The sequence below is a fragment of the Archocentrus centrarchus genome, chromosome 24 (assembly GCF_007364275.1).
Source record: "Archocentrus centrarchus isolate MPI-CPG fArcCen1 chromosome 24, fArcCen1, whole genome shotgun sequence".
NCBI lineage: Eukaryota > Metazoa > Chordata > Actinopteri > Cichliformes > Cichlidae > Archocentrus > Archocentrus centrarchus.
The window spans coordinates 24,942,783-24,968,643 of record NC_044369.1 but is presented as its reverse complement, the minus strand read 5'-3'; the positions used below and the strand labels follow the sequence as shown (position 1 = coordinate 24,968,643).

At 43.3% G+C, this 25,861-nt stretch overlaps 1 protein-coding gene across 3 annotated transcripts in view; it reads left to right on the top strand.

Annotated features, from left to right (window-relative positions):
* flrt2 (fibronectin leucine rich transmembrane protein 2) overlaps positions 1 to 25,500 on the top strand; it is a 49,501-nt gene extending 24,001 nt beyond the window's left edge. The window contains exons 1-2 of one of the 3 annotated variants that reach the window (XM_030721310.1): positions 15,295 to 15,319; positions 18,244 to 25,500. In XM_030721310.1, the coding sequence (XP_030577170.1) occupies positions 18,679 to 20,661 (1,983 nt within the window). In that variant the 5' untranslated portion in view covers positions 15,295 to 15,319; positions 18,244 to 18,678 and the 3' untranslated portion in view covers positions 20,662 to 25,500. Of the gene's footprint in view, positions 1 to 15,294; positions 15,320 to 15,358; positions 15,898 to 18,243 lie in introns of those variants that run through there. The other 2 variants (XM_030721308.1, XM_030721309.1) reach the window with 2 other exon arrangements.
* The last annotated feature ends 361 nt before the right edge of the window (positions 25,501 to 25,861 follow it).

Genomic DNA, 25,861 nt, shown 5'->3' with positions numbered 1-25,861 from the left:
AAGCAGCATTTTGCACGAACTGATTGCTAACTTGCGCCCTTAACACAGGATGTAATGCTGAAAATCTAGAAACAGTATTTAAAGAGCAGAAAACACACTTTTAGAGGCAATCGGGGAAGTTTTATTTTCCAGATGGCTTTGATACAGATCATAGCAGTGTCACCGCCGAAGCATGCTTTCCATTATTGAGAGCATTTAAAAAGCTTTACCTCTTAAGGCTAATGCAAAGTGACAAATCCAAAGGGGTTCAAACAAAGAAAGGAGGCAGATCTTATAAATGGAATTGTCCCCATGGGCAAACCACATAATATTCATATCAAACCCGATACATCTACCATTTGAATTTCTAACCGTGCAATCAGGGACTCTGCCAAGTTAGTGAATACACCCTGATGAGTCTGACGATAAGAGGGGACCAACGGAGCACTGTGGCTTTTGTGAAACGCTGTGTTCTCATTAGCCATCAAAACATCTTGAGTCTGTACAAAATATTAGCTCACAGGCAGTAAACACTTCCTGTGTTGCAGAGCTTGAAAACTGAATTTGATGAGAATTAAAGAATGCGACAAGTCGCACAAAAGCATCACCTGCTTTTCCTTTAGAGCAAATTTGAGCTCATGAAATCTTTGAAAATGTACTTTTAAGGAAATATATCGCAAATATATAACAAAAAATTAAGAGCTGATCTCATAATAATAACAACGTATCCATCTCAACTATGAGATACAATGCACTTTGGAATTATTATGTTTTTAAATTCCTACATAGTCGTTTGGTGTATTCTGCAGTTTTCTTGGGATGTTTCAGCCTTTTGTTCTGTTCTCTGTCCGGATGATCCCACACTCCTTTAATAATGTTGAGATCCGGGCTCTGGGGAGGCCGATCCATGACTGATAGTGTTCCAATGTGTGTTTTTCTATCCAGGTCTTATTGCATTGGCAGTGTGTTTAGGATCGTTGTTATGCTGAAAGATGATGCCATTGTTACTCGAATGCTTTCCAGAGTTTATTGCATGGTGGATCAAAATCTGACGGTACTTGTTTGTGTTTGTAGCTCCATCAGTTCTCATTAGATGTTCAAAACCACCGGCTGACATGCAGCTCCAAACCATGACAGAGCCTCCACTGTGTTTTACAGATGGCTGCAGACACTTACTGTTCTACCTCTCTCCTGACCTCCTCTGTACATGATGATTATTATTTGAACCAAAAAGTTGGATTCATCACTCCATAAGTCCAATTTTTGTGTAATTTAGCAGACCTCACCCTTTTCTCCATGTCCCTTCCTTAAGAATGGCTTTTTGACAGCCAGCCTTCCACTGAGACCCTTTTTGATGAGCCCTCTGTGATCAGCTGAAGGGTCAGGTGCATCTCTCATATTTTCATCTGCTGTAGATTGTATTTTAGGCCTGACACTTCTTCTTTTGTCCTCCACTTGTCCAGTTTCCTCTGTTTTGTTTTTTTTAAAAGATACGCTGTACATACTGAGCTACACCAGGTTTTTGGCTTTTGAGAATCACCTTCTTGGTGCCCAAAATACAATTTTATACCCGTCAAACTGTGTTACCATTGGCATTTTCATGGTAACAAAGTTCCTAAAGATATCATTTGAACCAGGTTCTTTTAAGATTAAGATTAAGATAGCGTTTATTTGTCACATGCACAGTTATACACAGTACAATGCACAGTGAAATGTATTTTGTACCTGCAACCATATATACACACACATATAAATAAGAAGAATAAAAATTAAAAAAAAGTAATTCACACTATACACTATACTCTATATACTATACACTATACACACTTTTATAAATTATAATATTTACATTGTGCAATAATGGTCCAGTTAGGGCTCAGAGTTGAGCAGACGGATGGCTTGTGGGTAAAAACTCTTCTTCAACCTTTCAGTCTTAGTCCTCAGGCAGCGGTAACGCCGGCCTGATGGGAGCAGGGAGAAGAGAGAGTGTCCGGGGTGGCTGGGCTGTTTTAGGATCTTCATGGCCCTCAGCCTGCACTGCTTGGTGTAAATGTCCTGCAGGTTGGGGAGGGTGGTTCTGATGGTCCGTTCAGCTGAACGAACCACCCTTTTTAGGGCCATGAAGTCCTGCTTGGTGCAGTTTCCCATCCAGGTGGTGATGCTCCCACGCATGATGCTCTCGATGGTGCAGGTGTAAAAGTTCCTGAGCACCTTGAGTGGGAGCTTGAAGTCTCTCAGCCGCCTGAGGAGGTAGAGACGCTGTCTGGCCTTCTTCACAGTGATGTTTATGTGATGAGTCCAGGACAGGTCCTGTGAGATGGTCACTCCCAGGTATTTGAAAGTGTCCACTCTTTCCACCTCAGCACCACTGATGACAAGTGGATGGTAGTCCCTCTGCTGCTTCCTGCTGAAGTCCACGATCAGTTCCTTCGTTTTGCTGACGTTGAGCAGGAGGTGGTTCTCCTGGCACCAGTTCTCCAGGCGGGAGACCTCTCTCCTGTAGGCTGTCTCCTCATTGTGGGAGATTAGTCCCACAACAGCAGTGTCATCATCAAGTTTGCTGACGACACTGCTGAGCTAAGTTATCTGTGATAAGTTATCTGTGATATGTAGACGCAACATTGGTTCATTCTGTGAGTTAAGTGCTTTTTTATGCTCATATTCATAGGTTCATGAGTCAGTGTTAAATGGCTTCATAAAAAATAAAAATAAATTCCTCTGAAAATGGTCAAGTACAAGGACTGAGCTGCAGCTGAGTGGCAGAGCAGCTAATGTCCAAAGAAAAACTTTGAAAGACCTTCAGAAAGCCTGGAGAGTTATAGCTCAAGACTTTTTTTTTTTTTTTTAAAGCCTGTCATGTCTGGCAGATTTTGCAACCAGAATTGCGATCTAAATGCACTGTTCTGCCAGACATATTTACTAAGACCACTTTAAAAAAATGACAAGAATGTCTGGCTCCCTGAAAGCAAAAAAAAGGGTTGGCTCAAGACTTTTGCACAGCACTGTATATATGTGCTCATATTCCAAAATGTAAACATATATGCAAAAAATAGGACTGTCAGGTACAGTACAAAGAAATAGCCGATGAGCTAATCACAAGTATTGATAACAACATTGACCTTATAATTACAAGAGCATTTTCCCCTTCACTAATTATTCCTTTATATCATGTTTCAGGTTAATGGCAAACATTATGATACTAATATCCCAAAGTAGTTGGTAAACATCACACCTGGTCTTGACATCACTCTGAATATGTTATTGGCACTTAGCATGGCTTTTTTTTAAAAGTGCCAACTATACAGATTTATGCAAGAGTTTTTAATATATACTGTATATTTTTTTACTTGCATTAGGTTAAAAAAAGGTCTTTATTGGGAAAAGAATGACTTTACTTTAATGCAGATGAATGTTGACCTAGAATGCAAGTTTCTGACTGGGACCAATACAACACTCAGATCCAGATTAGTCGTTTTAGATGTTTTCACTGTAAATGCAGCAACTAATGCAAAGCAAAGCAACAAATTCTTGTCATGAGCTGACAACATTTAGTGCCTCATCTCGTTGTGGTTTTATTTTTCTTTTTTGTTTTGTTTTTGCTGATATTTCTGGATTTTTTAAAAATCTTTCTTTTTTTTTTCTAAGCTTAAAATATGATTTCCATTTAGTCCACATTTTTTAAAAAGGGTTTCATGCTTCTGTTGTGTGTAAATATATATAACAGTAAGAACACATTTCCTTTTCTGTACAATTAGATGATTACATTAAATTCAGAAACAAAGTATATTTTAATTTTGTTGCAAATGAAGATCAGAAAAATAAGACCGGCAACATCTAAAAACATAATTTCTTTATACGTTACAACTCAGACAAATGAATCCTCTCACGCTGCTTCAATAATGCACCGTGTTTACATGATGACGATGCTGCGCTGACATGACAGTCCTGGCAGGACTTTGTTGTCAATGTCACCGTGGTCAACACTTTCCTATTACTTCTTTGTGTGCGTTGCCAGAAAATGCTGTTGGCGCCTGTTCGCTCTGTCCCTTTCCTTTAGTGCTGTTATTCTGGGCAGTGGGTCTTATAAATAACTAATAAAGACAAATCCATGACGTATTCATCTTAATGCACAGTGGCAACAGGGGCAGGTGTGCTGGCTTATTCCTACCTTTTGTACGACAGCGCAATTAATCTGCTTTGCACCAAGTTAAGAGCAAAGAGTGGGATGTGGAAAGAGACAAATGATAAACCAAAAGGGAAAGTCATGAATTTTACAGTGAACTCGAGCACCTGACCTCGGTTACCTTCACACTTGCTCCATCCCCTCTGTTTCCCGGCCAGCACAACTTCCTTAAAAAATAAAAGGCATTGGTGAAGTCGTCGGTTCTTAAAATAGAAAAACAATGAAGATAGGTGATAGGCCGGTAGAGTGTGCCGGAGAGTGAGAGGGTAAAGTGGGGAGATATTAGCCATATGTGATTCATTTACAACAGCATGCTTCAATTAATCTGGGCAGGGTGGCAGGCGCCAGGGTTGGGCCCCATGCCACCTGAGCGAGAAAGGAGTAGTGATCTGCCACTCTGTGAGGGATGAGTGATGAAAACAGATCCCTTCGAATCGATCGCTCGCGCCGAGCCCCCCCCTCCCTCTCCCTGAGCCTCTTTGTTCTCCCTCTTCAAGGGACACGAGGCCAGAAGAGGCTCAACAAGATGCTCTGATTCACCGGGCGCCCCCAGAGCACCCTGAGAAGAGTGCTAATTCTCATGTAGGCGTTCACCTAGAGATGCCCTCGGGATGTTTCCTGAGACTGTTCACAAACTGGGGCGGCGCGCTGCGGCAGTTAGTGAAAGCAAAATGGGGAGGCAGAGAGAGGAGGGGACGAAGGGGGCAAAAACCACAGTGACCAGATGGACGTGCAGATTGTTTTAAAGGGGCTACCGCCTCAGCAAAACTATAGGGGGAGGGAAAACGTGTTTCATGACATAGCGAACAGCACCTCGGGATCAAGATGAGGCACTAAATGTCGTCAGCTTTTGATGAGGAGAAATTAACACAAAAGTGTGTATGTGCGTGTCTCCGGGGCATGTTGTTTTATTTCAACTTGTGAGCAACATTCCAAAATAAGAGCACATGAACGCTTGCCAGGCTTTAATACCGTAACGCATTAAGTTACAGTGAAGCTTGCCAAGTCCAATACTGTGATTGTTACAAGAATAAATAACCTGAAAAAAAATTCTGATGATGATGAATTAACCAGGGGATAGAAATGTATATTAAGACATGGGATAAGGATATTAAATTACGACACTTGATGGGAAAAGACAACCAAACGGCATCGGCGTGGCAGAGGATTAAAGGCTGTAGCTTAGTGGTGTCTGACAGCATAATTATATTTTTAGCTGACTGTTTTGCGAGCCGTTTCACCTGCCTTCTGATGTAATCTGGATTTATCCAAAGTCCTGCCTCACGCATCAGGGGATTTTTTTTACACTGAAAGGGCGAGAGGAGGGCTAAAACGGATAATAGGAGCCTTTCACACATCCACCACAATGCCTACTTTTGGATGTACTGCAAGCTGAAGTGTCTCCTCGCTTCCCAGGCAATTAAACATTTCCACGAGGGATAAAGATTGGCAGAGTATTTAATCTGAAAGTGAAGAAGTGGGAGCATATAAGTGAAGAGGAAGTGATGAAGGTTTGCGTGCGCGTCTGTTTAGATCATTTAAGCTGCTAAAAAAAAAAAGGGGTGATCATAATAAGGGTGACAACAACAATTATCTCTTCATTTTACTCAGGGTTATATAAATAAGGAACATTTACAATGAAACTCTCATTATATGCTTAGGTATTGTAATTATCTTTAATTAAAATATAGCAATTAATAAGTGTCTCAGGTCGTGCGAGCATAAATTGTCTCGAGACGTCCTCCACTTGGCTCTAATTTGAAATGGTGCATTAATAAATCAGCTGTCAAAAGAGGAAAAGGTTCAGGGGACTGTGGTGTTGTGGTGTTCCGGGGATTTAGTTAATTAGTTGGAGGGGAAAGCCAAAGATAAACACAGATTGTCATTCGAGCACAGGCAGAGCCTTTAAGCAGCTGCTGGGACCTGATCAAATCAAGCTGGTGGTCAGACAGAGCTGAACAGTGCAGGGCGAGAGCACATATTCTTCTTCTGTTGTTATTTTGCTACCTGTCAGGTTTAGCAGATGATTAAAGCTGCGTTCCTCAATTTATGGCACTGAAAGTGTCATTTAATTCACGTGGAAAATGAACAAGAGAAGTCGCTAGGTACAGAGGATGTAAATAGGTGGAAATATATGTCATCTTTACTGTAAACCAAGCTTATAATTGTGTTTTGGCAGTTTTATTAGCTACTTTATTGGCTCTAATGACCCCTTAAAGGCCTAAAGCACTAATTTGCCATTGCTTTTCCACAAAGTCATAATTGTGCTCACATGATACCGACTTAAAAAAAAGAAAAAAAGAAATCAAAGCCGCCAAGGTTAAGGTTTCCTAACTTTTATGAGTTAGACTCCAGGAACAGTGAGCATTCCTTCATTTCCAACAATGTAACCCAATAATATTGTTCATATGTTCATTTAACAGCTTTCCGCTTAAAAAGTGTATGTTTTGGGCCCAAGCCGAGGCAACCCTGATGATATCATGAGAAGACATTATCCAACTGTTTTCAGTTGTGTGAAATCAGTCGAGTGGCCCTTAACTCTTTTCTTAAGAGTTTTTATTTGTGCCATCTTAAAGGGCCAGTCTGCCGTTTTAGTGTTACACTTCCATAAAGTAATTTCTGCTCTCACTAGATGCAGACTAAAAGAGTAGTAGACTTTCAGTCCTTTGTATGAAATGAAACTGCCAAAATAGTGCAACCTACGTTTCCCACAATGCAGTTCTCATTACCTCATTGTGATTATTCCGATGAATAGCCTAGAGAAGTAGCTCGAACTGTTTGATCAGTGTGGAAGTCCAACTAAAGTCTGTTTCAAAGTCCGTACAGGCCAAAAGAACAATGTGCATATGACTTCCCCTCCACAGGCAGCAAGACAGTCACGACCTGTGTGATCAAGTAAAGCCTTGAGTTGAACCCTGTCCCCGGTGTGATAACTGCTGTGATCTGCGGCCTCATTTGAAGCTGTGAAACTGATTGCCTTTGTCTACCTACAGTCACAACAGACGTTTGTCACTGAACCGACTGGTCTGCATCATTCCAGTAGTCATCGCGGATCTGCCGTGATGAGCACTGAATCAGGGTCTGGATATAGGATTGTACAGTCTCTGCTTTTGTGAGTCATGGATCTACAGTATTTAGAAGTGTTTAGCCTGGGAGGCAGGAGCGGCCCTGAGACCCCTTTCCACCCACCCAGAAGACTTCCTCTATGCTCAATGCAGAAGGGGAAATTTAGCCCAGATGTGACTTCAAACAAAAGAAAAGCTGCAGGGATTGGAGGTGGGATCAGGCCCATCTTTCGCGTGACCCTGAGACCTGCTCCTTCCTGGCATCTGTCTATTTTTCTCCTTTACTGTTCTTTCTCTGCTGATCTCTTGCAAGTCTCTCTCTCGTGGGTCTTTTTACTTTTACTCCTAAACATCCTGGCTGTTTTTTAACAAGCCTTTGCTGTGTCGAGGAAATCCTGCGAGGAAGCACATTTTTCACCAAATAAAGCAAAATTCTGGGATTTGTAAAGCTGAACACACTTCAAGCCTTTTAGCTAAAAACAACCACACATGAAGTTTGCCGCCTTTACGCTTTTCAGCCCAGTATTGTGTATTTTTTCTCAGAAATATCTAATAAACTGCAGGCAAACGTGAAGATGTTCAGGAAAAGTTTCTGAAATGAAGACAAACCATCAGCAGTAACTAAACATCAGAAAGATGCAAATTCTGCAACCTTTCTCTGACATATTGTATGATTTTACAGGAAACCTTTTTTTTAGCATTAGAATTACAGCTTTTTATCTTTATTCTGTTTTAAACAATCCACCACAGCATATCGTTCTCCTGCCAGTCTTACAGATCTTCTTAACCCAGGAGGGCTGACGGCACAAATTCTCAAGAAACTGCCTGAAGTCATCTTTAAAAAATGCAAATGCAAGCAACAAAATGCTAATGCTACAATGCTCACATGTTACAGTTGCAGTGCTAACGTGCTCATGATTAGTGATGTGTTTTCTGTTCTTTACTGTCTTACTTTAGCGTGTTAGCATGCTCACATGCAGTAGAAACCTTCTTATAATCACAAACTTCCATTCTGGATTTCCAGTTTCACAGGGATAGTTCTGGAAACATGGGAAATTTCTGTCACATTTTTGACAGAGGGCGTTACGATGATGGATATTATTCTATTTTTTGATTTTTTTCACAGGTTGCAGTTTTGATTTGAGGAACAATCCACGCATCAGCGGAGCCTTTCTACATTTCTGACAGCAGTCACCTTCCACTATCACTATCAGCTATTTCTTATACAAATATGCAAGTCTCTGTTGTAGTTGAAAATCACTTCCAAGATCTAGTTATGATGTGGAAATGAGTGCCATTAAGGGACTATGTCCTGTTGTAAATCCTTAACTGACCTATCAGGATACAGTGTCTGGAGAAGCCGTGGAGAACGTTATGCTGCCTGTAACATCGCTCAGTGTGAGCAGTTTGGTGGCAGCTCAGCAGGGTTCTAGCCAGCGGTTGATCGCCCGGCGTTGCGCCATGCTCTATTGTTCTATTTTGTTCCATTACTGCAATTAGCAAGCGGCCGTGCACCCCATTCCCTCCACTCCATCGCTGATACCACACTGATTTGTTTTCTCTGGCTAGATCGCTGCACTGTAGTATTATTTCACTGCAGTTTGCAAACTACTACTGGGGACAGCCAGTTTTGTTCACAGTGTGCACGTGTGATCTTGTGACAGCCCTGTTCACGCTTGAGTTCGCATGGCTACAGAAAGCAAAATGGCGACCAGTGTGAACGTGAGGGGGAAGAAGAGGAAAAGGGGAGCACAAATACGAGCTTCCTATTAAACATGAATTCCCAGGAGTTCAGTGTTGCCAACGTAGTGACTTTTCAAACCCCACTAGTGACTTTTTTCCCAAAAAGCAACAAGTGACTAATTTAGCGACTTTTTCTGGTTACTCCGGTGACGTGCCGTGTTTTGTGTACACGGCACTCATATCACATCTGTTTGTACACTTCGGCATTGCTCCGACCTTGTTTCGGATGACCTGAGTACCATTTTGAGTTGCTATCCTGCTGTATGAGCTTTTCACATTTTCGGGGTGTCTTTGAATTCAGCCTCTTTAGGTTGATAATTTTCATTTCCATAAAATGATGTGGCATCCTTTAATTCCTAACACATTACCCAGAGCACATCAGTACAGATATCAGCATGATTTTTTCCCTATTGAGATCTGATGTGTTTTCAAAGTGCCCCTTTGTTCCTTTATTTTATTTTATTTTATTTCAGCAGTATATGTCAATGACTATCAAAGTATTCGACCAATAAAGCCGTAGCATGAACAAAAAAGAGGCACTGACTTTGAAATTGTCTTTCAAAAATTGTCTTTATTGCTCATAATATTTTTGAATCCAGATAGAAGGTTTTTGAGGATTGTAGAAATAAAGGAAAGCTCTGTGACAGAACATTGGGAGAGATAACTATCACAGACCTGTGGTGTTGAGTAGGAATTTCACAGGGTGCACTGCACCTTTAAGATATTTTTCATCGCAGAGAGCAGCACATGTCAGCAAAAAGCCAACATGCATCTTAACAATTAGACATTGCAGGGCAGCTGTCAGAGGTATTAAATCGTAGAAGGGCACGGATGACATGGCAGCCACATGTCAAACAGTCCTCTTTTCCCCGATTTCAAACCTCTCCGCCCCTGTTTTCCTTCCCCTTACTAGGAGCTCTCTCCACCTCCTCCACTCCCCTCGCTCTGCCCCCCCCCCCCCCCCCCCCCCCCCCCCCCCCCCCTCCCTCCCTCAGCAGAACTACAGGGGCTTGCTTGTTGTCAAGTCAGTCTTTTTACAGCCTGGCATTAGCACAGGGCAGCATTCAGTCAGGACCCTGCATTCGCTCTGGCTCCCCTATAATTCACATGCTCATGTGGGAGCGCGCTGCCTTTGGTGCTACTCATGAAATGACCCTGATTGAGCTTCGCAAGCCCTTCTGACAGTTCCGCTGACCATTTTGCTCGTTTTATTAAAGCAACTTTATGCCTCACCGATAAATCTTGTTACATTTTAAATGCCACATGAAACACCCCGTGTGACATTATAGAGGAAGATGGAGTGGCCCTGTATCCTTACAGGACAGTCTGGGTTTGACTTTTCCCCCCACTTTTAAAGGGACCTGTTATTATGTTCATTTCGAGCTCCATAGTTTTATTCTTAGAACAAACCAGAGTAGCTTTGTATGATTCACAGCCCAAAATAATCCCATTTTTAATCTTATGCAAGACCTTGGGTGCAGCCCCTCAAGTCACCTACTATCTAAACTAAGCTTTTTTCTGATTGGGTAAACAGAAACAGCATGTTTCAGATGACTATATTAGAAATATCTGCCCCAAATGACATCATACAGAGCCATGAATGAAACAAAAGTCTGAAACTGAACATTTAGAGTCATAGAAATCTGAGCTTTTGGCTCACAGGGATTATGTGAAACTGTGTCCATGTTTTAAGCCGTTTTATATGAGGCAGAAAATAATGAATAAGGAAAATAATGTTCCCTTTAACAATGAAGGAACGCAGGCAGGTAGATTCTCTCTCCATATCTGATGTAATTATGTGACAGTTACTTTATGTTGTGCATGCTGTGTGTGAGATTTGTTGTGTTTATGTATGATAAAAATATCCCAAAATGAAGAAGAAAACTTAATGTGGAGGGGTTAAAGAGTTTGTGCAGCCCCTGCCTCTGCTCGGCTCCCTCCTTGGCTATAGCATGCAGCATGTCGTCGGCCAAGTCATTTCCTCGGCTGTGAAAAAGCGGCCCTCCTCTTCTAGGAGTCGTGCTGCGCTGTTAGATGCATGCGGATTGATAATCGACGAGGGCAAACATAATTACATTGCCTGAGAAATTAATGAACGCATTGATCGCCCACTCTAAACACCATCAGCATATTTTTCTTTAAGCCACTGAAGTCTTGAGCGGCGGGCCCCCGATTGCATCACAGCTTGCAACATTACTGTGGTTTCCCACAGTTAGTGCTTTCAGAGATCTTGCCAATGCGTGTGCGGAGGTTTTTAAACACTGATGTTGTTGCCACCTTTGAAGTGCCTTTCGGTGTCCAGATGTAAATTCATGCAGGGAGAAGTGTGATAAGCTAATGATGTCTCCAGGGACTGGAGTGAACATAACCATGGGATAAACATATCTGCATATCTAAGTGGACCCCCCCTCCCCTCACTCCCTACCCTCCTTTAACACTGTTTGGGGCCTTGAACAGGAGCAGATGGACAGGGCAGGCTTTGATGTGCACTGGGGTCATGTGCGTATCTGCAGTTTTATCAAGGTACACAAGCGTGCAGAGTAAATACACCACACCAAAAACCCTGGGAAGGTCTCTGGGCAAAGCGAGGGGGAATTTCCATGTTAAGATTCAGGAGTGGGTGTATGGAGAAGCATTTTCCTGCATTTGTGTGATACAGTTTCAGATATATACAGATTAATCTCACCAAACTGAAGCCTTCAGGAGGAAAGGACAGCACTGATGAATTTGATTCAATTAATCACCTTTTAATCCAGTGCAACTCTTTTTTTTTCTTTTTTTTTTTGCAGGCCATTTTGCATCTGACTCCTTGCTCTGTTATTTTGCTTGACAAGAATGAACAAAATCAAATTAACAAGCCAGATAATGGCTTCAGTGTATTTGCCCATAGGCCCCACCTGTTTTTTGTTTTTTTCTGCTCATCTAAATGTCTGTCATTTTATCCCCATTTGCATGCTGGAGAGAGAACAACATTCCACAACGCGGCGCTGACCGCGAACAGAGCGCACCGCCGCAAAGCGTGTCCATCAAGGAGAAAATAAAAATAGGCTGTTTCCTCTAAATTCACTTTATCAATAATTCATGCCGTGCAGAGAAGCTTGATTTATGAAGGAATTAAATGTTGTGGACTGGGCCTTGCAACGGCCGTCCATCTGTCTCGGGGGCGCGGCAGATGAAATTAAACATGAAAGGCGAACGCCGAGAACAACCAAATCATCTCGTGGAGAAGGCTGACGCTCTTAGAAGACTTGAACGGCACGTGCTCGCAGGACAGGCCTGAGCGGACGAAACGACGGGGGTGATTAAACGGGAGCTGCGTGATTTGTTGGAAAGCTTGCTCGTGACTTATGTGCATTGTTGCAGTGGGTCACCAGAAGTCAATCATTAATGCTATCTGGCAAATGGGGGCAAAGATCAAAGCCAAGCACGCACCTGCTGACCTGCGCGGATCTTGTGACTCCCGTGTGGCTTCCTGACCCCAGCTCTACCTGGCAGAGAACACAGGTCATGGCAGCTTTAGTATTTCTAAGGCAAAGCTGACATTTGAATCCCTCCTCTTTTGTTAGTAATTTATATTTCTTCTCTTTCCCGTGAAAGGTAATATAAATTAGTATGACAACCTGGCAGGATCAGAGTGGTTCTGCACACTGTGTGGAAACGCTGCTGAATCCTCTGCCTCTGACATCTGTTTGCTAGCACTAGACGCACTGTAAACCTCCATGGTTCACGACAGCCACACATCATAGCCTACAAAAATGCTGTTTGCATGTTTCCCTGCCTTCTCAGGCAGAAATCAGCTGTCAGAGCCTTTTCTGCTTTCAGCACTGTGCTGCTAAGATTGCATTTCACTGGGGAAGTGGAAACTAGCAAGCTGGTGTAAGCTGGCTCTGTAAGGTTAGGGAACACTGTGAGTTGGCGCTACAAATTCACATGCAGCCGAGTATTTATGTGGGAAGCACCATGACTACAATAAATAATTAAAAAGTAACATGCAATTGTATATTTGGCTCAATTTTTACACGGGCAAAAGTACAGTTACAGTATGTATACATGTAGCTATATTTTTGTTAAGCAGCAGCCGCTGTGGTAGTCGTGAATGCCTAACATCAGAGCATAACTATCAGAAGCACTGAGTGAGTCATAAAGTCAACAAATTGTTTGGGAAGTTATACAGCAAGAGCCTGTTTAACATGTCAATGCTTCACTGGAACAAGCTACAAGAACTCTGTGATACTGGATAGTTAAGTTTAAAATATGTGTTTTCATGCCAAAATTCTTATCTTATATGTATAGTAATTATAATAGTTATACAACTAATGTTTGCTGCTGCTTTTCTGATATTCTGTTGACTTAAAGTTGTGAAAAACTGACAAGATTACTCCCAACATTTCTACCAGTTGCCTAACCGGTCCTGTCAAACTTTGCCTTAAAGTGAGAGCCGCTACGAGTCATTTAGCCTCCTCTCCTCGGGTCTGCCGTCCATTAGCGTCTTCTGACTTTATCTTTTGGCAATCTACGCTGAAAACCAGTCCATCTGAAGAAAGCGCTGCAGCCCTGCATCAGGCGCACACCTAAAAACAGAGTTAAAACACAGGCAGTTACAACAGTAACACATCCAGCGACACAAGTCAGTCGACAAATACAAATTCTGACATTTCTGCTATTTCTGGTACATTTATTAGTTATCATTATTATTATTATTACCAGCAAAAACCTACAGCACTTGTTCGCTTTACTCATGTATTAAAACACAGACATGTTAATTTATGATGTTAGTCTTTATCTTCATGATATCAATGTTTATAGTCCCATGGCAAAAAAGCATATTCCAGTGACTCTAAAATGCCACTACACTAAAAATTGTTTAGCAAAATTTATTTACAAAGAACAATGTACACATATGTGTATTGTCACTATTTGTTTTGAGATCAGCTACTACACATAATATATATAGTTTGTAAGGATTTGAGTGTTATAAAAATAATTCCCTAAAAGCTGTATAGATATTGGTAATACTGGTACCCTAGGCAGTTTAATTAATGGGTCCAGGAGGAGATTGGGAACAGACATACATACTATGCCACGATCATTACAGTAAGATTAATGATAATTTTATTATTTACCTGGAAGCTTATTTTCACATCAGGACAGCCACTTAACACAGAGTTAGCTTCAATTAGGGATTAGATATCATGCTATATCAAATTAAGCACGTTTGTATCAGAAAAAAACATCATAAAGTAACTTTATGTCTGTGGAAGGGTATTCCCTCTGGTAGTTTTGACATTTCTTTCATCTGAACACCAAAAAAGCAGCACAAAAAGCTGACATTTTACACAGCAATGAGTCAGAACCCAGAGTCAGACCTCCTGAGCAAGATGGCGGCAGAGACGCGTCTCACAATAGGGCGCGCGCACGCGCGCGTGTGTGGCAACAGCATGCCAGCTGTTTGTTAACATTAGCCACTTTAAGCTGCTAGTCATCCCAGACTGTAACACCACTGACTGTATGTGTGAGCCAGTGTGTGACTTATGAATGGAATTTATGCCAAACGTCCTCACTTGTATTTTTAAAGGCTTGTATAGTGAGTGCGCGGGAACCAGAGCAGAAGAATGAGGAAAACATCACACAGGCAATTAGGCAAAGTTGAGCACACGCGCATTAATATGCTGAGGAGCCTACTAACTAGACGCAGGCGAACGCGTCGGCGCACGCCGGGACGTGCGCGGGCACAGCAGCGGTCCGCTGGTGAGCCGGTATTAACGCCAGGGTGCAATGTAGTCTGATGAAATTACTGTGGGTGCCAGCGCCTGTCTGGAGGCTCTGAGTCCCTGTAAGAGAGTGGGTACGGCCGGCGAAGATGAAGCAGTGCTTTTGGGTTTAATTATCCAGCTTTAAGCTAATTAGGAGAACACTTCACAAAAGAACGGGGGGTTAAAGAGGCCCTAAAATATTACAGCAGGCCGAAGAATAATACAGAAACACTGTAGCTAATGAGAAAGTCCGTGCCTGACACTGTAACTAAATCCTGTAATAGAAAGAGGGAATATGGTGATTTTCCCCTGAGAATGTGACTCTAGGACGAATTTCGGGATTTGGTGATTAAAATGCAAATTCGGGGGTGGAGGTGCGGGACTCGGATCTGACAGCGGTTGCGAGGGTTAAGGTAGGCCGGGCAAATAACGTGTAGGGATAAAGTGTTGAGAGACAAACTCTTTTCTGCAGTGTGAGGGCAGCGGGGAGGATCTGTGGCTTAAAGCCATCACGGAGCCGCTCTGGAGGAGATGCATTCTTTATTCTGAGGAGGGGAGGAGGGACAGGAGGGAGAGAGAGAGAGAGAGAGAGAGAGGTGAGCAGAGAAGGCACGTCGCACTATCAACTGAATCCATCTAAGAAAACAACTCGCAGGGAGTCGGGGTCTGAGCTGCGCCAGGCACTAAAAGGCAAGTTTGACCTCCGCACCAAACAGCGCGCAGGACGAACGCAGCTGGCCGTCATGGCCCGTGGCGGATCAGGCGGCGGACAGTTCGGCGAGTGCGTCCTCACCGTTCGGCCAGTGTGTGGAAGGCAGGAGAAGTGCCCGCTGCCGCTTTCTTCGGTCCTTTTGCGCCGCTCACGGTGTTGAGTTAAAGCGGAGGGAGCTCTCCTTTTGAAGCTGGGAAACGCAGAAAAAGTACCGACAGCAGTCGGACGGACGCGCAGCCACATCCGAGAGACAGAGAGGGGGGAATAACCCATGCAGGCAAATATGGTGCTCCGTAGAGTCGCCGGGTTCAGGCTGCTTATAGGAACCGACTCGCACAAGCGTTGCCGAACAGACCTTTACGCACGGGCTTACAGCAGGACCGCATGAAGGACAGAGGCTTAAAGAAAGGGGAAAAGTTGACTGCAGTAGCGGGGTTTGCGATGGATAAAGGCTCACCAAAGGTACAGTGGATGTTTCTCAGCAAATAACCGGAGAAAATGTTTAAATGCATGTTTAGATCAGGCCTTAGTTGCGTATAAATTAATCACTTTTCAAATGAAATTCGTTATTCAGACATAGAAAGCTTAACCAAGCCCATAACTACCTATCTACGGAAAGACATTCAAATTCCCAGTCACTTTTAGAGATGAATTTAAAAAGGTCGGTCCGTTTATTTGTGGGTTAATTAGACATTTCATCGAGTTAAAGATTACTGCGCTACAAAGCACGCAGCGCCACATTTTTCACCCGGGAGAAAACCTGACTTTTTTTTTTTTTCCTCCTTTTTGTAAGGAGCTTTCACCCCCAGTGCACTGCACGGTTTTCGATTCCTCACCCCCCCATCCCCTTTGAAATAATTCATTCAAATGAACACCGCTCACTGGGCAGCCTTTGAAGTGTACCTGATCCGCCTCTTATCGCCTCTTAAATACCTTATCCATTTTTAAACTTTTAATTGCGTTTCTGGAGCTAAATCCAGTTCTAATCGGATTGTCCTGGCCACATATCACTGCGTTCATCTGGTGGTGAGAAACTGTGCTCCCTGGGCTGAAAATTAAATTAAAAAGAAAATCAAGAGAAAAAAAAAGTGTGTGTGTGTGTCGGGGAAGGAGGGGGGGGGGGGGTGTCTAGTTTTTTTTTATTTATTTATTTTTTTTAACCACTTTAACTCCTTGATCCGTGTCCAGGTTTTGGTACTGCTGAGTAAACTCGACACTGTGTTTCTTTTGAATTTGGATTCCTGGTGACATTTAATTTATGCACCTACAGTAATCTTGATGCTGCTGCCTTCTGCTGTTGATTCTGTCGCTGTGGCAGAACATTTTATCGCCTCGTGTGGTTGCTTATCCCCACCACCACCGCTGCCACCACCCCAAGCTTATTTGATTAAATTTAGCTCTTTCAATTTAGAAAAGTAGATCACAGATGTGTGTCAAAGGATTGTTTCTCCATCTCTGCCACAAAGAGCCCAGTGCAGGCTTCCATCTAGTCAACAAACAGGGAATTTAAAGGAGCGGTGCTGTGAAGGCATATAGATGGCTAGAAGTATGTGTGTTTTTTCTACTAAATATAGCTGCCTGTGTGAAGCAGTAAGTCTGAATTCAGATGTTAAAACTGGCCCTAAAATTTGTGTGTGCTGCTGAATGGTGTGGCCCTAACCCTGCAGGACTCCTTAATCCACACTCACGGCCGTTCCTGCTCTTAACATTCAACCCGTCGTTCCCATCATTGTGTGTCATCCAACGCTGACTTCGGGTGGAGCTTCAGCTCCAGATGACTGTCTTTCAATCATGTCGAGGAAGAGAAGGAGGGAGGGAAATGTTTGATGGGTCATAAAAGTTGGAATAATGGATTTTTTGGTGTGTGTGTGTGTGTGGGGGGGGGGGGGGGGGGGGGGGGGGGGTCTACTGTAATCCAGTGGCCTTGTGCTTTACTACAAACCTCTCTGAGGTAAAAAATAGCCTGTTTCGATCATTTATTGCAGGTGGAGGGATTAAATAATTTTCCAGTCCCATTTCATTTGACAGCTCGTGCATGCCACTCCATCCAGGGGGGAGGAGCCGATAGGCAGCGTCTCAATTCCTCGATTGCCTTGCTTCTGTTTTGTAATCTCTGTGGCCTTAAAATCTCAAGTTTGGCCATGTTAGATTCAGGCCTGCACATAATAACGAGCTCCTCCTTTGGCCAGCGGCAAAACAATTGCCTCTGTTTACTGTAAGCACTTGTGTGTTTACTCGTGTACCTCTGCTCACAGTGTCTGCTCAAGCAGCTGGGAAAAGAAAGAGGAAAAAAAAAAAAAAGAGGCAGTTGCAGCTTGTTTTCTGTTCAGCATTGTTTTCTCTTCCCAGGAAATATCTTCCGTGTCCATGTTGGCACACAAAAGAGCTGATATCTTTATTAACCTCATGTCTTTTTAGCATGTTTTCCATTAAGCAGCACTGATGCTGCTGAGAACCCCTGTGAATCCACGAGTGTGTGTCCTTGCAGTGCTCTATTACCGCCTTTGATAGAGCGCAAGGGATAAAAGCCTTCTTTATGTCTGTGAAACCGGATGTGCAGGAGCTGTTCTGAATATTTATCAGACTCTTTTTTTAACATAGCCAGTGCATAATTCCACAACGCGATGTTTTGTGCCTCTGTCTTTCTTGGGAGAGGAGGAAAGAGTGAGAGCAAAGGGAAGACAGTTGGTATGCGGGTGTGTTTGTATTTTAAATAAAGAGACAGAGGGAAAAGGGAGGCCCCCTTTTTTTCCGAGAACAGGCCACCCCTTGAAAATACTCATCTAGCTTTTCTTTGTTTTCCCACAGGTCTCTGGATCCAAATGTCACCCCCCTCGGAGTCTGCCCTGGTCTGGGACCAGCAGTGTGTGACGGACAGGCGAGCGGAGCCTGTGGTGGCTCTCAAATTGGCCCTGGCTGAGCTCTGCATGGAGCAGCGAGAGAAGAGTCCTGCTATGGTCTGATGTCTCAGCATGGATGGAGTCAGTCAGAGGACTGGCCACCACTAATGAGACCATCGCTCTTCAGCTTAGGACTAGCATTTACAGGATTACTCCCACAGTTTCCTGCTCTTTTCCCAGCTAACTGCATCATTACTTAACAATCCTAGTTGGACTTTTTTCATGGGTCTGGTTTTTGGTGGATATATACGTCATTTGCCTCTCTGATTTTCATATTTGTTTTATTCCCTCCCAGTTCTTTTTTTATTGTTGGTTTGCCTTTTTCCTGTTTTGTTTTTCCACTATGGAGTTTCTGGCTGGACCCTGGAATAAAGATTGGGCTTCATTCTTGCAGTTTTGGTTGACTGTCATCCTAAGCCTCCAAATGCAGTTCAGCCCGGGTGCGTCTTGCCCACAAGAGTGTCGTTGTGACAAAGGTTTTGTGTACTGCAACGAACGCAGCCTGACATCAGTGCCTCTGGGGATACAGGAGGGTTACAAGGTCCTCTACCTACACAACAACCAGATCAACAATGCTGGCTTCCCTGTGGAACTTCACAATCTGGTCTCGGTGGAAACTGTGTACCTCTACGGCAACCAGCTCGATGAATTCCCTGTGAATCTGCCCAAAAACACCAAGATCTTGCACCTCCAGGAGAACAATATCCAAACAATCTCCAGGGCAGCTCTCGCCCAGTTGACTAAACTAGAGGAGCTACACCTCGATGATAACTCCATCTCCACAGTGGGGGTGGAAGAAGGGGCCTTTAGGGAGGCAGTAAGCCTCAAACTCCTCTTCCTCACCAAGAACCACTTAAGCAGCGTTCCCATTGGTCTTCCCGAGGACCTGAAGGAGCTGCGGTTAGATGAGAACCGCATTGCTGTCATCGCAGAGGAGGCCTTCCAGAATGTGACACGTCTACAGCGCCTCCTGCTGGACGGGAACCTGCTGACAGACGAGGGCATTGCACCAGGGACCTTCCAGGACCTGACCAACCTCCGTGAGTTGGCCCTTGCCCGCAATTCACTCACCTTCCCTCCTCCTCTCCTACCCAGCCAGTCGCTGGTCAGACTCAGCTTACAGGAGAACCAGATTGACAAGATCCCTGTGGCAGCGTTTGTGGGTCTAAACAGGCTGGAAAAACTGGATATCTCCAGTAACCAGCTTCAGGCTCTCACACAAGGTGTGTTTGATGGCCTGTCCAGCCTTAGGCATCTCATAGTGCGAAACAACCCATGGCGCTGCGACTGCACCGTGAAATGGGTGGTGGTGTGGCTCAAGTCCTTGCCTTCCTCCATCAATGCCCGAGGGTTCACGTGCTTGAGTCCAGAGAAGGTGCGTGGCATGACAATCAGAGAGCTCACGCTGGATATTATCGAGTGCCCCATTTCTCCCGACCAAGCGCCCTGGCCCACCCTCCGCTCCACGCCCCCTCCGCCACCCACCACCACCCCTGTCACCACCATGATTTCCACCCTCATCACCACATCTATCCCCTACTACTTTGACTCCCCCTCCCCTGCTATACCCCCGTTACATAACAACCCCCCTGGGCCCTTGCCTCCTTACGAGGACCCCCTTCAGATCTCCTTCCACGTGGTCAACTCCACAAACATTGAGGTGAGCTGGGCTTCCTACTTCACCGTCACCGCCTACAAGATCACTTGGGTCAAAAGAGGCCAAAGCCAAATAAACGAAGGGATGCAGGAGAGGACAGTGAGCGGGGACCAGCGGCGTATCAGTCTGACCAACCTAGAGCCCCGGTCTGTGTATCGGATCTGCGTGCACGTCTTGGACACCGTTAACTCCTACAGGCCTGGAGAGGATACTATATGCTCTGAGGCCAGGACCAAGGCGCCCACAGCTACAAAGTCTCCCGGCAGAGAGCAAGCTCCTCAGGACAGCATCAACTCCACGCTGCTAATGGCTGGGATCATAGGAGGGGCTGTTCTTATCATCCTGGTCACGCTGCTCGGCTTGTTCTGCTGGCACATGCACAGGAAGAGCCGGTCATCTTCGACCAAGTGGAAATACAACCGTGGCAGGAGAAAAGACGACTACTGCGAAGCTGGAACCAAGAAGGATAACTCCATTCTGGAGATGACTGAGACCAGTTTCCAGATAGTGGCACTGAACAATGAGCAGCTACTCAAAGGAGATTTCCGCATTCAGCCCATCTACACGCCCAACGGGGGCATTGGATTTAGAGACTGTCACCTCAGCAACAACAGCATAGCCTACTGCAAGAGCAGCAACGTGCCCAGTACAGAGTTCTGCCACACGTGATGCAGCAGAAACTCAGTACAGCAGCATTCACACACAAACACACACACACACACACACAGACACACACAATCCAGAAACACTTGCATAAATACACATGCATACACCATTTGTCTAGACATTGAAAAATATAAAAATTATAATGAAATATAACTGTATTATATATATTTCCAAGTTCTGTCTACAATGTAATTTATACTGTGGATAATAATGTGGGATTCTCTGCTATCTTTTTTATTCATAGAAAAACAGATACAAGTGTTTCTTTTTTTATAACCAGCAGGGTTTTGGAAGTTGTTTTAACGGTCAGTACTGTACATGAACATGGATTTGTACAATCACGGCACCCTGGGTGTAGCTTCTGACAAAAAAAAAAAAAATTTGCTGTCAGCCTTGGAAATGTTTTGGGGGCACTTTAGGAGGGCTGGGATCCTTTGCTAACCACAGAAGCAAAAATAGGGCCTTTTCACACTTTGAAACCCTGCAGAAAAAAAAAGAGAAAAACCCTCCCCCGTACAACAGAACAGCAGTAAAAGACAACACAGCAGAAGGGAAATCCAAACACTGCTGATTAGAGGCAATATGGCACTGGTTCAATGATGGCGTGTTTAAAAAAAAAAGCAATTGAAGTGCACTTTCTTATTAATGGCAGCAAGGCAGGAAATGAGCAGAGGTAGGTAGTGGTCACATGTAGGGGGCTGTGCATGGCCGTGCAGGGAGAATGTCATCAGTGCTGTTGAAATTCCCGGGCTGAGATTTACCAAAAGTTCCTTAACACTAAAAGCATCTTTGTTCTGTGAGTTTACAGTGAAACAAAGGGAGAACAAGTCAGTTTGGGGCAACTCTGGGAAAGATGTCAGCAAAAATAGTGAATATGAGCTTAAAAGCAACAAAGGATTCTTGTTTCTAAAATCATGCATGTTTGTGCTGTGATGTTTTTTTTTGAAAGAAACATTCATTTGTTCTGCTTCTTTTTATTTCCCCCCAGTGTTTTGGCAAGCGAGGCCACAAGGGGGCAGTTTTCCTCAGCGTTTGTGTGTGTGTGTGTGTGTGTGTGTGTGTGTGTTTATATGTGTGGGACAGAGGAAGACAGGCCAGAGAGATCACTTTACCTCCACCATTTCCCCAGAGCCCATTACCCAGACAACATTACTCATGCTTGAACAGCATTGTGTTGAGTATTTTTGCTCATTGAGCTACTTAATGATGTGGAATCATTTAAAACTAACAGTGTTTTCTGTGTTTGGTGGCTAAATGATATGGATTTTCACCACTATGGGCCATTATGGGATGATTAGTGTGTGTGTATGTGTGTAGAGAAAGCATGATGAATTTTGATATGGCTCACACATAGCACTAATTATACAGGCACTTATCTCAACCTTGTCCCAGTGTCCATTAGACTTTGTGATAAATTAGGAAATTACAACAATGGGATCGCACCCCGCCCATGATCGCACACAGCGCTGCGACCCGACGCTTCATCTAGCTTCTCATTATTTATCCTTTTGTCCACACTTATCATTTGGCCTTTTTCATTCACGGTTTGCTCACCCGAAACAATGCAGCTGCTCACTTCACAACAACATTTCTGAGTCCGTGATTCCGACTCTGCCTGCCTCCCTGTGTCTCCCTGTCTGATCCCTGCATGGGCTCAATTAAAACACTTTCCCTGCCCTTCAGCTCAAAAGCAGTGGTGGCTTCTCTTTGCATTGAATGTGAGGTGCCAGTGTGAGGTCTTCATTATGCGCTTCTTAAGAAAGCTTTATTTGATTTGACAAGATTTTTATTTTGAGGGGCCAAGCTTAAAGAGCTCCTTCCCTTTTCTTCCCCCTTCGCATAATCCTCGCCCAAAAAAGGGAGAGAAATATGTAGGCTTTATTTTCACATGGCTGCATGAAGCTCACGCTGAGAGACAGTTTTTAACTCTTTACGAGGCACGCAGATTCAGCCGCTCGAACACGCTGTACTCGATAGAGAATCGGCACGACCTAAGATGAGTTTTTACACTTCAGTGATTTTTAAGGGCTCGTACTAAAGTTATTCCAGAGTGCTGAGATTAAAAGTAGCTGCACTTCCTATAATTCCAGCAATAGCGAGGATTGTGAGAAATCGTCACGTCTGCAACCGCAGTGCTTAAAAACCTGCTCAACTATGTTAATGTCTCAAAATTCTTTTGATGTGAAAATGTGTTTGTTTTTAGATGGAAGTGGTAATATTTTGAAAAGATAAAATCTCTATTATTGATATTTATTTAGAGTGGTTTTCTAAGAGTTAGCTGAAAATAAATATAGTAAGGTATCGCCATGTAAACCCTTTTGTAACATTATAATATTGTAAATTATCATGTAGCCTAATTGTTCTTTGTTGTACACTAGTTGTGTAGCTGCGGTCACAGACTTACTCTATAGTTTATTAATTTGCCAAAAAAAAAAGAGACAAAACCCAAAATATATAATTTAAACATGAATCAAATCAATAGCATTTTTTTCTTACAAATATAGCTATGGTAACAATATTGTTATTGTCAGCTTTTTTTGTTTGTTTGTTTTTTGGCCATGATAATTGTGCAGTAAAATCTGATATTGAAACAGTTCTGATCAATACTTCGCTCCTGCTAGCATGCTGAAAAAGGTGCTACTGCCGGCAGCCAGCTAGCCTGACCTAGCTTGAAAACTGCAAACATGAAAACAGCTAGCTTGGCCTGTCTAAGAAAATTTGTACACTGTAAAACCACAAGGTGTCATTTTTAGGCTTCAAATTTTTTGTACAGATTGAACAAATGTGATCTAGCGTGGTTATCTTGAGGTGTTGGTAGATTTGGACATAGCAAGGTTAGCTTTGTCCCTGTCTATTTCAAGCTAAGCTAAAACGCTCTTGACTCTAGCTTATGTAAAGTGGTATCAATCTCCTCCTCACTTGGAAAGTGGAAAGATATGAATTGATAGAGTTTTTTGTTTCTCTTTTGTCATGAAATATAAACATCCTTTTTTGTGAATTATTCTGGCCAAAATAATCATGTTTCTTAAAAAAGTACATGGGGGGGAAAAAAAGGCCTAAATGATACATACCGCTTTGCTAAATAGGACACTATCATGGCAGCCTGTCGGCCTAGATGAGCAGTTTGAAGTTTGGAAACCTGGAAAATAGCTAGCTTGCTCTGCCTACATTTAAGAAAACCTGCTGTAAAGTGTTGTCTTAGATTAAATAAATGTGAACTAATGTGCTAATTAGTGGTGCTGGTAAATACTGATTTGGACATAGCAGTGTTAGCTTATCCTTGAGCTAAGTTAATCAGCTTCCGGTTGCCGTCACATTCACTTATAAAAGTGGCGTCAATCTTCTCATCAATCTTGGTAAAAAAAAAAAGAAGTGCATTTTATAAAACTGGAAAAAAAAGGAAGCCCCCTTTCACCCCTCAGCTCCTACTTAAGTGTGTGAATTGTTTAAATGATTTATTTCAAGTTGTTATACATCTTCTGTGGTTATCAAAGTATCTCCACTTTTTGGTTAAACCTTTTTCTACTAATACACATATCAGCCAACCCAATACACACTGTCCATCGAGACGCACCAGGCTGCCCTGACCTGCGCTCGGCTCTCCCCTGCTGAGTACCTAACCGACAGTTCCCCATGTGTGGTTCGCAACATGCTTTAACAGCTGACCATAATCCCACGCAGTACACTTGAACATGTATAACTGCTACAGTTGGGATTTTTTTTTTTCTTTTTCATTTTAGATATAAAGCCCTATTTTAGTCCCACAATCAAACAAGCCAGGTGAAACCATTGCAACATTTACCATCTCCCCTTGTCTGTGAATGTGTAACGGAGACAGATATTTGCCTTACCTTTTATGCAGGACTGAATGATTAACGAGAGAGAGTGTAAGGGAGTTAAGTGGGAGGAAGAAGGGGGGGGGGGCGGTGTAGAAAAGATGAGACACAAAGAGACGGCAGCAAGAACAGAAAGCACATTTCTCCGACCCACTGCAGCAACAATAACAGCGTTAACAGGAAGCGTGACACACACGGTAGCTAACGAAGAGACTGTTCATCCATAGTGCCAGAAATTAAGCAGTGCACTGCTAATGATTCAGCCAGACTTGGAAGGCGCTTTGGTAGGTTGTCTTGCAGCATACATTACCCTTAATTTCGATGAAAGGACTGCAGTGCCATAGCCAATGGAATTTACACACAGGCTGCGAGCGTCGGGCTATTACAGTTTCAGGGTGCCGAGAAGCTCATTGATTCACGTTGAAATAATTATGTTTAATCATTGAGAGGTCACTTCAGACAGAACACGTGAAATTGAAAAGGTGTAAAGTCGCCTTTTCTTCCTGCAGGCAAAACCTTTGCTGCAAATATCTATTAGCCAGTGATGTTCATTCAAGAATTTTTGCATGTACTGCATTTAGCTTCATAGCCTTTTCATTTTTATCACACCAGGGGTTTGGACTTTCAGATATTCCTTTCTGAGCAATCACCCAGATGGTGGTTGAGATGCAGCGTGTGCCACCGTACACAAAGATTTTCCTGTGGTGTAGAGGAAGTAGGCTGGAAACTTACAGTGCATGTAAAATGGCTACGTTGGGATACTTTGCCATCCTGGCTTCTGGCTTCTGATGCGAGACACAGTGTTACGTTAGCCATCCACACCGAGATGTTTTCTTAGGAACCAAAGTTAAATTTCTGTTCTCATGATGAAATATTGATGTTGTTCCATGTATGTGCCTTGAGGTTGAACTTACAATGTAAAGTCCTTGAAACCTTTAAATGTTTTTGCACAAACTGTAAATACTTAAGTGAAGCTTTTTGAAAATAAAAGAGCCATTGGATTTGAGCGATCACTCTTTTTCATTGTAGAAAGCTTTTCCTTGGATCTGGAAGTTTATACTCTTGTGTCCTTCTGAGTGATCCAACATTCTTTGTGTTGTACATGCTGTACAAGAATACACTCCCAGCTAAATCTATTTTGAGTCAGAAGTTAGCAATTCTGGGTCAAAGATTTATACTGTACCCCACCATCCCATGTTATCCTCTTATTTCTATATGGGAAGCTTGTGCCATCTTAGCGTAGCCGCCACAGCTTAGTGTTCAGCTGGGGAGAATCCAGGAGAGTCTCCCATTCTGCTTGTATGGCACAACTCAGTCCCAGAATGGGCTCTGTCTCCCAATCCCGGTGTTTTACCAAAGTCCAACTT